The 16,453-nt window shown below is 40.5% G+C and overlaps 1 protein-coding gene and 1 long non-coding RNA gene across 3 annotated transcripts in view; both read left to right on the top strand.

The window, feature by feature from the left end:
* The window catches only part of LOC101464129 (mannosyl-oligosaccharide 1,2-alpha-mannosidase IA), a 205,443-nt gene that overhangs the window by 100,993 nt on the left and 87,997 nt on the right, over positions 1–16,453 (top strand). For both annotated transcript variants that reach the window (XM_004551022.6, XM_004551023.6), the window contains exon 3: positions 11,287–11,402. In XM_004551022.6, coding sequence (XP_004551079.1) covers positions 11,287–11,402 — 116 coding nt within the window. The remainder of the gene's footprint in view (positions 1–11,286; positions 11,403–16,453) is intronic.
* Positions 6,464–7,462, top strand: LOC143421107 (uncharacterized). The gene is made up of 2 exons (XR_013100864.1): positions 6,464–6,869; positions 7,151–7,462. It is a non-coding gene; the product is annotated as an uncharacterized LOC143421107 (long non-coding RNA).

The following is a 16,453-nucleotide window of genomic DNA, read 5'->3' as shown; positions in this document are numbered from 1 at the left end:
GTACTGTAAGTCTGTAAGAAAATCACAAGTCTTTTCAATTGATCTATGTCCTCAGTAAACACTTTCCTGACAGTCACAATGCTTGCTCAATCATCCAGGCAAGGAAATCCCAGAAAGTTGATTTTGTTCTGAACGTTGCGTTTTCATTGGGAGAAACCTTTCATCTCATCGCCATTGATCAATGACAATTTGCATATCAATGATCCCAAAGCTGATTACATGCCCCATTGTTAGTCAGTGCTGCTACTTTCAATCATTATGCAAATATACTGTTTATAATGTTGGGGACATCTGCAATCAGCCAAGACTGAAGAAATGTCCTGGAACTCTTCCACTGAAAACACAACATCAAAATAAACAGAACCAACTTTCTTAGACTTTGCTGATAGCTTTATTGTCTATTTTAATACCCTGTGATCTTAATTTTTAAATCATGATCTCAACTAGAGTAAAACTGATGATAAAGCAGGATAAAGCCTGTCTGATCCAGCCATCACTCATAATGTCCAGTATTCAAAAAATACACAAAGGTAGTGATGCTTAAAATGCTCAGCTTGAGACCTCAAGGCGTGGGTGGTGTCATGATAATTGTGGCTGCATCCATCTACATGCAGTCTATGTCATTTACAAATATTGAGGCTTGCCTAACACTAAAGTAGTCCTCCTTAAAGCTCGGTGTCTCAGAATATGTTAAAATGCATTGGGAGTCAATCACGCATCCACCCCCCTGACAAGTATTCACCAGCTTTCTTGTCCAGCACGTGGGGACTAAACAATTATGCGCTCTGACATAAAGGATATCTGCTATTTGCAGTTCTAGCTGAAGCCTCAGGTTCAGTCATCTCCCTCTCCTCAGTCCTCCTAATGGAACAAATTTCTTTTGACTCCGGCTCTAAAGTCCCTTGATCTGCCAATTCTCTTTCCCTTCCTCTGTCTTGCCAAGAAATGGTTGTTGTTCTGGAAGGCACAAAGAACCATTAGACGCAAGCCTTTTGCAGTTCGACTACGTGATTACCATAATGGTGAAAATGGAGATGCTGAAGGGGGCAGAGATGAGCATATGTGGGGTGCAATTACAATCAGATGTCAGCATTTCTTTTTTCCATGTGGTCCATTCTAGGTACTTACTATTTGCGTAATGAGTAGAATAATGTCATGTTTGTATGTGCGCGCATGCAATACAAAAGCAGAGAAGCAGAAGATTTATATGCATGGTACTGCTAGTCAAGACAAAGCAGACATGCGGATATATTCGCACACTGTACTCTGAGAAAAGAACGACTTCCATTTCTAGACAAAGACTGCTAACTTTATTGAAAAACATCTCCTATAGTCTTTTCTTAATTGACGAGTGCATAAAATAAATCTGTGAATAAAATTATTTTTTAGTTTTATGATTATAGATATCTACAGGTTTGTGAAATTTCTTCTGCTGAAGAAGATCATGTAATAAAAGCAAAATGAAAAGCAGAACAAAATACAGATAAAAAGATGGCGACGTACGGTGATTTGGTAATTTAATTCTTAAAGGTATAATTCGGCAGTTTTGGGTCTTCAGCTGAATCAAGTAAAAGCTGTTTTTATGTGTTTTTCCAATATCTACATAAAGGATGAATTCTTAACAGCAGATCAGTTGTCTAGTCTCTTGTCTATTGTTTTTGTCACTTCAATAAGAACTGAGCTGATTTCTGACCCTTCCATCTCCTTTCTTCTTATCCCAGCGTAGTTGTTTGGAAATATGCAACACACTCTGCATATTTCTTGGTGCAGGGTCAGCTTTCCTTAGCCTTATGATTTAAGCAGTGCAGCTCAGTAACAAGTCCTCTGCAAACAGCTCTGTCTCTGCAGCTGCCGCCTGCTCTTTCACGTTCTTTTTAAACATGTGTCATATTCTTTGTTGAAGGAAAGAGAAACAAACACCAGACAATTGGTAGCTTGTTGCACCAAAACTGAAAAATAAGGTAACTCTTGTTTGTATTGCTTTAGACTCGGTCTTTTTAGAGATTAGTAGACGTGAACTATGCAGGCACAAATTAGTCCAGTGTAAAGTGAACAAATTGTGCAGTCTTAATTGAAAATAAGGATTCAATTGAACATGTTTAACAAGCCCTGTGTATGCAGCCTAGTTCTGTGAAGTGACTGGTAGCATGTGTTTAAAATGTTAATCAGGAGGATTAGGTTTCCTGACTATCATCTTGTAGCAAGTGGGATAGGATCTGGGAGTAAGTAGCTTCTATTAGCTGCTACAGAAGACTGTCCCCACTGATTGTGGCACAGTTTTTACTATTGGCTTATCTTTAAATGGCTGCCATCAAACCTCAAATAATGTTGAGGTTTGATGGGACGTCTACCAACGTATTATGCCATAATCATATTTTAAAATAAAAATAAACCTTCAAAATATCCGATTCGTTTATCACTTTGATTAATTTCCTATCTTGGCTTGGCGTTGAAGGCGTATATAGGCTAACCAGGACCACCCCCCCCCCCCGAGCTCAACCTCCTTGCTATGCAAACTTCATCACTCTGATGTTGTCTGTGCTATAACGTCTATGCTGTGTAGTTATTGCAGTTAAAACCAGGCTGACATAAAAAGATGCGTTTTAATGAACGGTGATATGCACCTTCAGGGACAAGCGTATATATCCAGATGATCCACCGTCCTTTCATTATTGATATTCAATGACTTATCTGACATCTTCTCCTCAAAGAGGCTAATGCACACAATTGGTATTGCAGCCCTCCAGAAAAGTCAATCTTGATTGATGGGCATGACATTTCACACTCTGTGTTTCTCCCAAGCTTTTTCATGTTCTGCTCTGTAACCCTACTTAATCCTACTCCCTCTAAAACCACTTACTTCTTTCCCCACTGTTGCTCTGTTGGTGCTCTTCATCAAAAGCCCACTCGCCTACAGGACCATTGCCTGTGTGCTTTATCTGTGATGCAGACCATGTGCTTCGAATAGCAACCAGCTAAATGCCTTTAAAATCACACAGACACACTGATGCACTTACTGTCTTACTGGTGTCAGGTAGCATTAGTGCAAACAAGATGCTTATTAGCCTTGCAATTGATAATTGGTTACTGGCAACCACTGGTAACGGGGCAGTGCAATTATTGTAAATCCCAGCTCTTGCATCAATTAGATCCACCCGGCAGTTTAAATATCCATCCATCCAGTTTGTGAACCGCTCGTCTATTTCAGTGTCACAGGGGAAGCTCGAGCCTGTACTGACTGCCCCAGGGCAAAAAGTACAATAGATCCTGGACAGGCCCCCGGTTTATTGCGGTCCGAGTTTTGAGCACATTTGTAATATTTTATTTTTTCAGCTTTGTGCTGTGACTTTCCAGCAACAATGAGAAACAAATAAACTCTGATTTGTCTTTCTCATAGGTGTATTAAAACGATCCATCTCTGAGATCTGATTATTCTTATCTGGTTAACAGTATTGCACTTTTAATGTACTTAGTCGATGGAATTTACAATGATCATTGAATTTCATTTCAGGAGTATTACCATACATTTGGCATGCAGTATGTGCTGGTTAAATGAAATTAGAGCGGAAATGTTGCCTCTGAGCTATCCCCCGAGGGATTCAATAAAGAAGTGTCTTATCCTGATTCATATTTATCAGTGGTGCGTGCATGCATTTATAGAAAAGAAGAAGAAGAGAGAATGAACTAATTCTCGCAACATGAGCGTGCTGAGTGATTGATCATGTGGACCGGGGCCGTCTAATGTAACCCCGCCGACCGACACTGACTGGCTTGTGACAGCTATGATAAATGAAAACCCACCGGCCAATGTCTTACTAATGGATTTCCATGTACTCTTTGTACCTACGCACACACACACTCTGGCACTCGCATCTTACTTTCCGGTAGTGATGCTTGCAGGACACGAGTACGCTGGCGTATCCAAGCACACTTTGAGTAATCATATGAAATATTTTTATTTGATCTCAAAAGTTATATTGTGTTTTAGAATTTATTATTTAAAATAAATAAATAAAACATTCAAGCCTTTGCTGAACTAATGACTTCTTAATCAGTTCTTGAGAAAATGTATGAACAATTTGACAGTCAGTTTTTAAAGTCATTCATTAAGAAACCGTGTCCAACCCCAAACATAAATCAGTCGAATCGTGGCCATTTAATGTCAAGTAGTATTTCAGGCTGACTCCTAACGGTTGGGTATTTATGCTTATATTGTTTGTTCTTTATTTTCCAAGGCATTAACTGAGACAGCTTTGGTTTCTAAATAATGCTTGTGCTGTGTGTACAGTTTGTTTTCAACTTCGCATTAAATATGTAAAATACATTAAAGAGGGCAACAGGATGCATGAGAATGCAAACGAGATCGTGTTGTGATGAATGTCAGTGCGTGTGAATGTTGATCAGTCTTTATAAATACAATAGGGCACACCAATTACCCCCATCTTCAGAGGACCCCTCAGGGTTTCTTCCATTTGTAGCAAAAAAGGCCACAGAAATAAATAGGGTCTTATACCATGGAAGTAGGAGGAGTACACCATGATGGATTGATCTGCTCCGTCTGCTCCTCAGAGTCAATCAATCATCTTAGCTTTGGTGCTGTTTTCGATAGGAATTTTCCACACTCTGTTTTGCCTGCAGCCACAGAGAGCTGCTTCTGGGTTTGGATAACCAGAGGGCATTGGATATCTGATTACACCCCTCCTCTCAGTTGTCATCATTACTATTTGTCACAGAATAGAGATAAGGCTGCTAGAAAACAAACTAAAAACAGTACTTCCCCTTCACACAGAATGAAGGCTTGAGTTGCATCTGAAAACACGCTCGGTTTCTGCACGCTCTTATGCACCATGGACAGTAAATGGTCGATAGTAGGTCATATATAAGCAGTGTGAGTCTTGCTTGAAGCTAGCACTACCCCGTCGATGACAATATAAAGTATACGACAACAAGACGAAAAACACAGCAGAGGGTGTTTAAAAAGTGAGATGGTATTATAGCTACAGCCATGACACTGCGACCTCATCAGGACTTCAGTGCTGGAACAAAGGGAGTACTATTACAAGAATGTGGCTTTAAAATTGATTTACCAGACAGAAAGCTCCAAATCATGTTTCTCTACATTTTTTACATTAAATGCTTTTAGATTTATGGCCAAAGAGTGTGACTTCCATCATTCAGTCAAGCCAAGTCACTCATCTGTGCTAACCTCATCGGCTAATTCATACAGGCATGGAGACGAGGTGAAAGGCAAACGGTGAAGCGGAGAGTTTTGCTCTCATGCTAATAATGTTGAGCAGGGTAAATGCTGTCAGAACTGAAACTGCTCAAGATATAAATAGCTGAGTTGATGATTGAAACAAGATTTTAAACAAACCAGTTGATGGAGAGAGATTTAAATGTCTCGACTTGTTTATTCTTTTTTGCTCCTGTTGACTCGGGAGAGGCAAAATGCCTCCTACCCACATGATGGAGCAGTATTAACTGCAACTGAGGACATTCTTGGGCGGTGGAAGGAATATTCGAGGGTTCTTGCATATCCTTGAATATACATATTTTCTTTTAGTTGTTCAGCACTTTTGTCAACAGTTGCTTTGGCGGGTTTTTGAGCCTGCTCATAAATAAATTGAATTGAATGTTTTGCGCTCTTGGAAAATGCATTTGACTGCATCCTTTAAGTGTCCTGGGGGGAGTACTTAGAAGTATGAGGTATCTGGCCTGGTATTGTGGCCTGTTTGATTCCTGAAAAACGAAAAAGTTTTTATTGCTGGCAATAAGTCAGACTCATTCCCAGTAGGGTGTTGGACTTCCAATCATAATTTAATTTCTGAGGGATTTCAAGGCACAGTCAATGGCCACAGGATGTCCACAGGATGTTATCTTTGCTTTTTGTGGACGATGTGGTTCTGTTGGCTTCATCAAATGATGACCTCCAGCTTGCATGATGAGCCCCAAGTCTCCCCAAGTCATGAGTGAGAGAAGCAGGAGTTTGACAGTCAGATTGATCAAACGTCTGCATGAATGTGACACTGTTGTAGTAATGACAGACCTGAGAGTAGAAAGCAAGGCTCTCAGTTTCCCAACCCTCACCTATGGTTGTGAGCTCTGGGCAGTGACTGAACCAATGACAGTAGTGGAAATGAGCTTAATCTGAGGGTTGGCTGGGCTCATCCTTAGAAGGATGTTGAGGAGCTCAGTCATTCAGGAAGGAGAGGTGAACCATTATTCCTCTACATCAAAAGGAGACAGTTTTGTGTGGTCTGGGCATCTGACTAGGAGACCTCCTGAACACTTCTAGGTCAGGTGTTGTAGTTGTGTCCTACTGGGACAGACCCAGGACACCCTTGGGACATTGCATCTGTCAGCTGTCTTGGGAGTGCCCCACTGGCCACTGCTATAGGAGGTGGCTGGGGAAAGGATGCTGACATGGACATGAATGGATGGGGGATTTATTGTTATTGCAACTAGGGCTGCCACAAACGATTATTTTGATAGTCGACTAGTCACCGATTATTTATGCGATTAGTCGACTAATCAGATCATCATCCACTGGACGTAAAACTACAGCTTATTGCACCAGCAGCATCTGCTCTTATATAACTATCATTAGCTTACAGCTTTAAGCTTTTAAGGTGCTAACTAGTGATGGCCCGCTTGAAGCTGATGCTCCGGAGCGTGTGTCAAAAAAAACAACACACTGGTTCAGAAGCACTGTGTCGAGGCTTGCTTCGTTTGGCAAAAGTCACGTGACCAGTGACGTCCGAAGCTTCATTACGCATGTAACTGCTTCGGTACCTGATTCAAACGGATATAAGGAAGTGAATCATCCACGGGATTCGTGGAGTGTGTTGATGGTGACAGAGAGCGAAGAGGTGATCATTCCACTGACAGATATGGAGCCAGCGAGGAAGAGAGGACATTCTGGCGTGTGGGAATATTTTGAGTTGATTTTGCTCAATTCATTTTATCTGCCGAAGTGAAAAACTTGAAATGTCCAAAATCATGTTTTCATAATGGAAATATCATTACAGCATATGACTTTAGGAACACTTCCATGTGAATTAAAGCTAATGAAGACTACAACAATGTATTTGACACTATACGTACATTACATTGCTACAGTTTAGAAAATCATTTTGTTTATTGTTTTTAGGTGATAGTCTGCAGGACCCAGGAATACCTGCATATCTACCAGCTTGCAGTGTAGTTCCTGCACTCCACAGCCTCTTCTGTTCCATGCAAGTGGATTTTCTCCAGGGCAGGAGAAACTATTTCTAAGAAAAGAAACAGACTCAGCCAGCGCACAGTAACACTAATCCTCTTTTTAAATGTAAATAACAAAAGGGCTACCTTACATTGATCATGTTTTTACTTTGCAAGTTCTTGATTAGGGGTGGGTTTTGATTATCGCCTTTCTGATTACAATCCATGCTAAATTGAATAAAGTGATATTGATTCATTAAAATCCCGTGTCGATTTGTAAATTAACGTTATTATGCCTGAAACGCCAGCATCTCAGGTTAAACCTCACAACATGTCGTCAAACACCATGCAGCTAAAACAGTAACTGGGAGCAGGTTTACGGATTCTGCATACAAACGTGAACACAGAGTGCGGACCCGACGCGTCAGAGTCAGATTTTGGTGCGTCGTCGGGTCCGCGCTGTGTTTGCCTCTTTTTTTCCCGCTGGCTTCTGCAGCTGCAGGTTTCATAACTCTCTGTTTACATCTCTAATTAAGTCTCACATGTGTCAGCTTTCTTTTAATAGATACGAAATTATGGATATATACTGTTAAATGATCAGAATTTTAATATTTCTGACTGAGGCAAAACTTTCCAGATTCCAATCAAATTGAATCGGATCCTGTATCGAATCAAAAATGATTCTACAAATCAGTGATGATGCAGCCGTACTCAGCTCCCTAAGCATTTTCCCTTTCCAGTTCACAATCAATCCCACCCCTAGGTCAAAAATATGTATAGGACAATTGGCCTCATCTAATATTTTGTATGAACCTGTCCAGCTGTCCAGTGATTAAACGACAAGTAGATGGAGGCAGGACTTCACAGCAGGGGCATACTCCATAATGTGCTGTGCATTCTCATATGTATATTATATATATTGCTCACTTATTGTATTTACCAACATCAAGGAGTTATGAGCAAAGAAAGGCCACACCATAGTGCATGTTTAAATAGGGAAAGTTTATTGATCAAAATGTATTACGCAGATACGCATTACATTTTTTTCAGCCCCCCAATCGAGAAAACAAAACCAATTACATGTTCAAAGCAACGGAACGGTGGCCCAATATCAGAGAGAACTCCACTCTTGAGTGAGCAGTGATAATTGAGCAGTCCGTTTTATTTTGCAGATTCAAGCTGCTCTTCAAAATTTTCACCACCAGATGTCACCGGAGAGGACTGTGTTGAAAAGCTTCGAGTAATGAACCGTTTTTCAATACAAGCTTCAGTGCTTCGGAAAGCTTCATTTGGCCATCACTAGTGCTAACTAAAAATAAAGACAAGATGATAGTTTATTCAATTTTAATGAAATTTGCAGATTGTTTCGGTAAAGTTTAATAAACTCCTTGCTATCTAAAATATAACAGGACACCGGAGTATATTCTCCAGCATCTCACACTTCTGATAATCAGCTGTCTGCTTGACGTTTATTCAGCTGTGTAAAAACTATAACTTTAATCTCAGCCAAACCGATTTACTCAGGAACAAATAAAATACTAAAAAAAAGCCAAACAACAACATTTTTAATTTATCTAAGTGACTCATATATATTTAACCTGAGTCGCGAAAGACGGCGGTGGGTTTGAAAACAATTTGCCGGGAGTCCGGTGTTCTCACGGTGCTAGTGACCTAGCCCCCGGCTAGCTATCGAGCTAGTGGGTAACAGACGTCTCCGAAAACGTCGGAGCGCTTTTGAAAATATGTGGTGTCCTGATAAACTGAGCAGATATTTGAGGTTTACACAGCTACATTCTCGCCTGAAAATATGTTAAACGTTTATTTTGTGACCCAGAAAGAATAATAAGAGTAATATTAAAACTAACTAGCTGCCGCCATTGTTGGAAACTGAGCTGGGCCGCGCTATGAATTCTGGGACACAGCTGCTTCTTCTTCTTCGGGGTTTAACGGCAGCTGGCATCCTTGTACATGCTGTGCTGCCATCTTCTGTTTCAGTCCGTTATTACACTCTTAAATCCTGCTATTATTCCTGCGTCTTTTGCGATCTTACAAAGCTTCAAACGACACGTCGACTATTAAATCAGTCGTCGACGATTTTGATAGTCGACGTAATCGTGACTAGTCGACAAATCGTGGCAGCCCTAATTGCAACTTTCCTTCCAGATAAAATAAGCTAATATAGAATATGCTAAGATATAGAGCTATAGAATATGCTGTAGATATGGAGAAACATTTTTTTGTTACTTTGTTTAACGGATGATTATGTGAACAGAGTGACAGAATCAGTAGTAATAACATTACTGGGCTAAAACTGCAGAGCATTAAGGTCGATTAAATGTCCAAGTGGAGTTTATAGCTATGAAACATTTTCACTTACACAAACTAATTTTATCTGTTGTGAGTAGAAAAGTATTGAGGTCGTTCTAGCAGTTTAACACAAAACATTAACAAAATCACAGCGTCTGTTGAGAACAGGATCTGAAAAAGTTCAGTTTTTCAGTTCTGTGTTGTCACCGAAAGGCATGGTTGTGATTTACATATTTGGCAAGCTTTGAAAATAATTCTTCATAAAAATTGAAGTCTTTGATGTACCTGGTTGCTGAATGGTTGCATCAGATCAATCCAACCATCTACTCTAGGCTAAGTTCTCAGAGATGAACAGCAAGCTTTTTCGTCACCTCTCCTACTTAACCAGTTCAGTTTCCACACTATTGCATTTTTTCACCTCATCTACATTTTCAGCCCGCAAGAAGTTTAATTCTCTGCCGGTTTAGTCCCACTTTCTTCTTATTAAACTTCCAAACCCCAATTTGCCTTTAAACTCTTACACAGTAATTCATTAAGGGTAATGTGTATTCTTCCTTTGTGCCGCGCTGTCTTTGTGGGCTTCAGGTCCATTTGCATAATATTTGGTCATATGAGAATGAAAATGGACCATGCAATCTCTCATAAGGATGGAATAAACATCCGTTAGCATTTCTCGTTTAGTTTATGAAAGGAAATAAATAGCTTGAGATTCACAAAGACAAACACTCGTGCATCCATAGTCACTGCAGACAAGCAGATTTTACACTGTGACATTTACGCAGAGTCGATGCAGGAAGCGCACAAACTCCGGGAAATCCAGCAGCAGCTGCTGAATGTTTGCAATAATCAGTATACAGGTTCTTTTATTCCCCTCTGGTGGTTGGTTCCTAAATGACTTGACTTTCATGTTACAGTGACTGGTGCTTTGTAGCGGATGCTTTAATCTCGGAGAGAAGATGCTTTAATCTCGGAGAGAAGATGCTTTTCATGTGGGCCACACAAAGCTGTTTTTGTATTATCATTCAACATCACTGCAGTAATTACTGAAGCTCGGCGCGAGGGAGACTTTTATGTTTTAGTTTTTATCACACGCGCTGTCAAGTTGCTGTTGCTAACCACCACATTAAAGGTTTAGAGTTAAATCTCAGTAGTTATCCATCTTAGAAGACTTTGACTTATGTAGCAGGAAATAAAGTAATGATTTGTCGGTTATTTATTCTACTTTCTACTTTTTTTCTTTTCAAATCTTCTTTAAACCACCCTTTTAAAAAATTAGTTGAAATGCATACTGGCTTAGTGGACAGATTACCGCTTTAGGGATTAGTTACTGTAAAAATAGCATCAGTGTTAAAACAATACTCCATGCAACACGCCGATAGCTCATGTATATGCATATAATAAGATAAGAGGTAGCAGTAGTGACTTGTTTTCCACCCATACGTATACTAATTTTAGAAATTTAACCGATAAAAATGTATTTTGCTTCACCGTGGAGAGGATCGACCAGCTGTATAAAGAATACACTGGGAAAAAACCTTGTCCACACAAAGAAACCTCGGGGTGGTCTGAGAAAGACTTGCAGTCACAGTGGAAAAGTCAGAAATAGCTTTATTTGGTTGGATGTTGCGAATTGTTGGACTGATTTGTTGTTGTGTGAATAGTTGACAGGTACTGCATGTTGAGATTTTTACCTTTTCACCTCATATCCTGCTAAAAAAGAACCTAAAAACAAGCAGAACTTGTCTCCGTGCATAACTGTGTTTTCTCTGATTTTTGCAGGTGGCCTGAGAGGAGCATCCGTCGTTGACTCACTAGACACTCTGTACATTATGGGTTTGATGGATGAGTATAATGATGCCAAGGAATGGGTGAAGACCAGCCTGGATCTAAATTCGGTGAGAAACTCATTTTAGTGTCAAGTTTCTTTCTTTCTTTTTTTCTTTTTTTTCGCATTTTACTTTCGGGCAACTTGGGGGCAACATCCTCCCCTCCATCAAGCTTAACCACACTCTTACTACATAAGCATAATGAAGTTTTCAGCTGTGACCGTGCATGCTCGATTGATTTCAAGCTGTGCTTTTGTGCTTTAACAGCGACATTGTGTCCACTGAGTCTGACAGTTTTCCAAAGCTCAGGACATTCCAGCAGAAATCAAAAGCTTCCTGTGTGGCCACCAGCCACGCCGTGTTACCGACTGATGAAATTCTCTGCCTCTCTGAAAGGTCTTTGTGGGGCAGAAAATGTGATAAATAAAGGAGAGAGTGCTGGAGCAGGGTTTAAAGGGTGTTGTAGATTAAAAAAATGTGGGAGAGAGGAGGCAAAGAGAGGCCATGACCCTTTCATTGAGCGAGTCTGTAAAGGCTGGGTTGCAAGCAGCGTGGGTTGCCAGTTCTGATATCATGTTGAATTGAGCGAAAGCGGCAACCAGGAACAGTGTTGGTCAAGTTACTTGAAAAAAGTAATCAGTAATTAATTACTGATTACTCCCCCCAAAAAGTAATCCCGTTACTTTACTGATTACTTATTTTCAAAAGTAATTAATTACTTAGTTACTTAGTTACTTAGTTACTTTTTAAAAACACGATTTACAACCTGAAGAGGTGATAAAGTGATAGATCTTTCAGCCCAATTCTACTTTTTCTACATAATCCATCATACAAAATGTAATCAAATGGAAAAGTCTCTTTTTTTAACTTGTTTTATCAGTTTTAATCTTTTAACTTTATGCATCAAGCAAAACATTTAATTATATGCAACATTCTCTGACTTGAATAAATTAGTTTAACATTTAAACCTATTTTCTACACATTCCAGCACATAAAATAAAATATTTTTTGTGTTTTCACTCACTCTTTCAAACAGATGCAAGTAAAACACAGCAGAAAATAAATAAAGTCAAAGACTCAGCGGTCCTTTTGCTCTATTTTCACCTGTAAAGCAGGAGCAGGGTAGGCGGAGGGTTACCCTGGTGTAGGTGTGCTGCGGTCAGTTGAAGAATCCGCGCGAGTGTCTCTGTGAGTTTCCCATCACGTCGTAGCTACTCGGTGCTTGCTCGGAAGTTTAGGGGTTTTTTTCGCTGTAAAAAGAAGTTTTCTTCCCACGCACGATGGACGCTAATGTTTTTGTCACTTTTTATGGAATCAAACTCAAAGTAAGGTCAGTACTTCCACACTTTAAACGCTGCACGCTCATACTCTCTCCCGCACTCGATATATTATCCATTGTTGATCTGCACACAGCTGCTGTCACCAACGTCGCACTTGCTTACGTCACTGTCATGAGACATTCTCGCAAAAAAAATCACGGTTTTAGTAACGCAGTAACGCAGCGTTCCTACGGGAAAGTAACGGTAATCTAATTACCGATTTTGCAATAGTAATCCCTTACTTTACTCGTTACTTGAAAAAAGTAATCAGATTACAGTAACGCGTTACAAGTAACGCGTTACTGCCCATCTCTGACCAGGAAGGGCTTTTAGGGAGTTTGCTGCTAATAGGTAATGTGTAAGCCTGTTTGTCAGTGTGTTTTTTTTTTTATGCTTTGCAAATGAAAGGGGTCATTTCCGGACCAACCTTGTCAATAAAATGTGGTTATGTAATAGTGTGTAATTACACAAAGCTTGCAAACACAACTATGTCATTATGACTGTCATCATGGTAGGCTACTGTAGACGCTAGGCAGTAATTATACCAATTCACTGCCTGTTATGACAGCACGCCAAATGTCTCAAGTTGAAGTTGTTTTGTTTGTTGACAGTTAAGGCCCCAAAAACACTTGTTTATTATGAGTGTGTTGGTGAAGAAAACCAATCTTAACTACATTTGACACGTGTGGCATACTGCACATGATGCTAGTAACACTGAACTGTATTTGAATAATATGCAGTCAACAGCTCTGCTGGAAAGCAGAGGCCTAAAAAACACTTCCACTGCGTTTGAGATGCGCTTTATCGCAGCACGTTGTCGATCACTGCCAGATACGAGGCCGTAAAGAAATGCACAGTGATTGTTATTGCCTGCATATCAAAGCTGTTATTTTTCTTACTCATGGCACGCACAGATGTCACTGATACATACCAAGGACTTGGAATGAGACGTGACACACACCCACACGCAGTTAATACAGCGAATGGCCTTTTCCAGTGAAGAGAGAAAATTCTTAACTATGACTGCAGCTGTGGCTGCTGGTGACGGCCAGTAATTGCAGCTGCTGACAAACAGCCACAGTGTCACTAATAAAGACAACAAACGCGGGTTTACACTTCACAGTGCACTTTGTCAGGGGTGTTATATGCCACAATTTGTTAACTTCACCACTTCCTGTCTTCATCAGCGGTCATTGCAGGGCAGAGGCTTGCAATTATTCTCTGCAGGAAAGTTGAAATTATTTACATGTCCTCATTAAAGTGCTGTTCTTTGTCCTGTAAGATCTGATTACTTGTCACATTTTTTAAAAAATATCTCATTTTCCGCCCAAATTACAGCATTTCAAGTACAGTAAACTGTGCACTTTAAACGCAAACACACACAGTGACTTCTACATCTTCTTTCTTAATGTCGTCATTTTGATAATGAACTAGTTTTTGCAGTTTGAACATATAAAACATATAAAACAGCACACTGGCTCATCATAGGGATTGTCAGATTCACTTCACCAAGCTTGTCGAGAGCCTACAGAAATTTTTCTGATGGCCTCATTTTTTTTTCTTTTCTAAATGCCACTTAAGGAAATACATGCCGCATAAAAGCAAAGGCTGGAAAAATGTAGCACATAAGGTCAGTAGTTTGTTTATTATTATAAGAAAACAAGCAAGGAAGTAAAAAATGAAAAATAAAATGCTTTATTTTTCTCAGATTTAAGAAATTATTTTGTTGCAATCCTTAAAAAAAATTTAATAAAAAAATGGAATGTATAACAAATAGAAGTGTTTTAATTAGATTCATTATAACATTAATTACAAATAATATATATATAAAATCAGTGTTGCATTACACATTACTTTACCATTGTGTTACTTCATTACTCTTGGGAGAAAGTTCTTCACACTACTCATAATGTAACCTTAAATGCATAGTCACATAATTATCTGTCAGGGCTCTGTGTGCGGGCAGGCAGAGATGAGGATCCAAATGCAGGACTCGAACACAGAATTGAAACTCAAAAAAACCTCAGCTTTATTGCTGGCAGAAAAACAAACATGGAGTGAGGATGGAACACTGAGACCAAGGACACACAGGCATAATTCTGAGGGTACGACGCGACACTGAGCATGGGAAAACACAGGGCTTATATACACAGGGTAGTAACGGGGGAATCGGCAACAGGAGGGAGACACAGCTGGGAGAGATCAGGGCTAACGAGACGGGGGAGCTAAGCTGCACACACTAACATAAGACAAAGACTTTCACAATAAAACAGGAAACATGAATTACTAAACAAGCATGCAGACTTTACACTGAGAGACAGACAGAATGACACATGGAATCTGAACTAAACTAAACGTGAGATATAACTGAGAACAAATCCTTAAGCACGGATAAACAGAAACAAGAAATAATAATCATCATCATCACTACGAGAAGAAAACAATCCATGAAGCAGAAATAAACCAAAACATAAACTCAAAATACTGGGTCCAACGGACCCAGAACCGTGACAGTACCCCCCCTCTAAGGGCTGGCTCCCGACAGCCCCAAACAACAAAAGCACAACAAAGCACCAGGCCAGGGCGGGCGGAGGGGGTCCAGGATGGAGGGACAGGCCCAAGCAAAAAAAAAAACAAGGAGCACCAGAGTCCAAAAAACGCAGGAAAGCATATCAAAAACAAAACGAAACCAGAGCTCACCAAGAGTCTACAAAAAGTCCAGGGGCGCCACCAGACTAACATGATCAGATGTGTCGTCTGTCATCCGTAGTGCAGGTAGTGCTCTCATAAGCAGCACAGTGTGATTATGATCTACCACTTTATGCGTTTTCAGGGCTTCTTAGATAGTCGCGACCTGGTGTGGCTGAGGTGTGGGCAGCTTCCCAGTCTGCACCCTTCTTCTTCAAGTTGCCAGTTCTGTGCCAGTGTTACCCCCCCAACTCCCAAACAAACACCAACCTGAACCCTTGCCCTCTTCATGTTCTTTAACGGTGGCGACGTGCGAACAGTTCTGGAGGCCGACCGTGCGGACGGCAACGGCGGCGAGGAAGCAGTTCTGGGGGCCGACCGTGCGGACGGCAACGGCGGCGAGGAAGCAGTTCTGGGGGCCGACCGTGCGGATGGCAACGGCGGCGAGGAAGCAGTTCTGGGGGCCGACCGTGTTACCGACTGATGAAATTCTCTGCCTCTCTGAAAGGTCTTTGTGGGGCAGAAAATGTGATAAATAAAGGAGAGAGTGCTGGAGCAGGGTTTAAAGGGTGTTGTAGATTAAAAAAATGTGGGAGAGAGGAGGCAAAGAGAGGCCATGACCCTTTCATTGAGCGAGTCTGTAAAGGCTGGGTTGCAAGCAGCGTGGGTTGCCAGTTCTGATATCATGTTGAATTGAGCGAAAGCGGCAACCAGGAAGGGCTTTTAGGGAGTTTGCTGCTAATAGGTAATGTGTAAGCCTGTTTGTCAGTGTGTTTTTTTTTTTTTTTATGCTTTGCAAATGAAAGGGGTCATTTCCGGACCAACCTTGTCAATAAAATGTGGTTATGTAATAGTGTGTAATTACACAAAGCTTGCAAACACAACTATGTCATTATGACTGTCATCATGGTAGGCTACTGTAGACGCTAGGCAGTAATTATACCAATTCACTGCCTGTTATGACAGCACGCCAAATGTCTCAAGTTGAAGTTGTTTTGTTTGTTGACAGTTAAGGCCCCAAAAACACTTGTTTATTATGAGTGTGTTGGTGAAGAAAACCAATCTTAACTACATTTGACACGTGTGGCATACTGCACATGATGCTAGTAACAC

This window comes from Maylandia zebra, linkage group LG11 (assembly GCF_041146795.1).
Source record: "Maylandia zebra isolate NMK-2024a linkage group LG11, Mzebra_GT3a, whole genome shotgun sequence".
NCBI lineage: Eukaryota > Metazoa > Chordata > Actinopteri > Cichliformes > Cichlidae > Maylandia > Maylandia zebra.
This window is presented reverse-complemented; position numbering and strand designations above follow the sequence as displayed.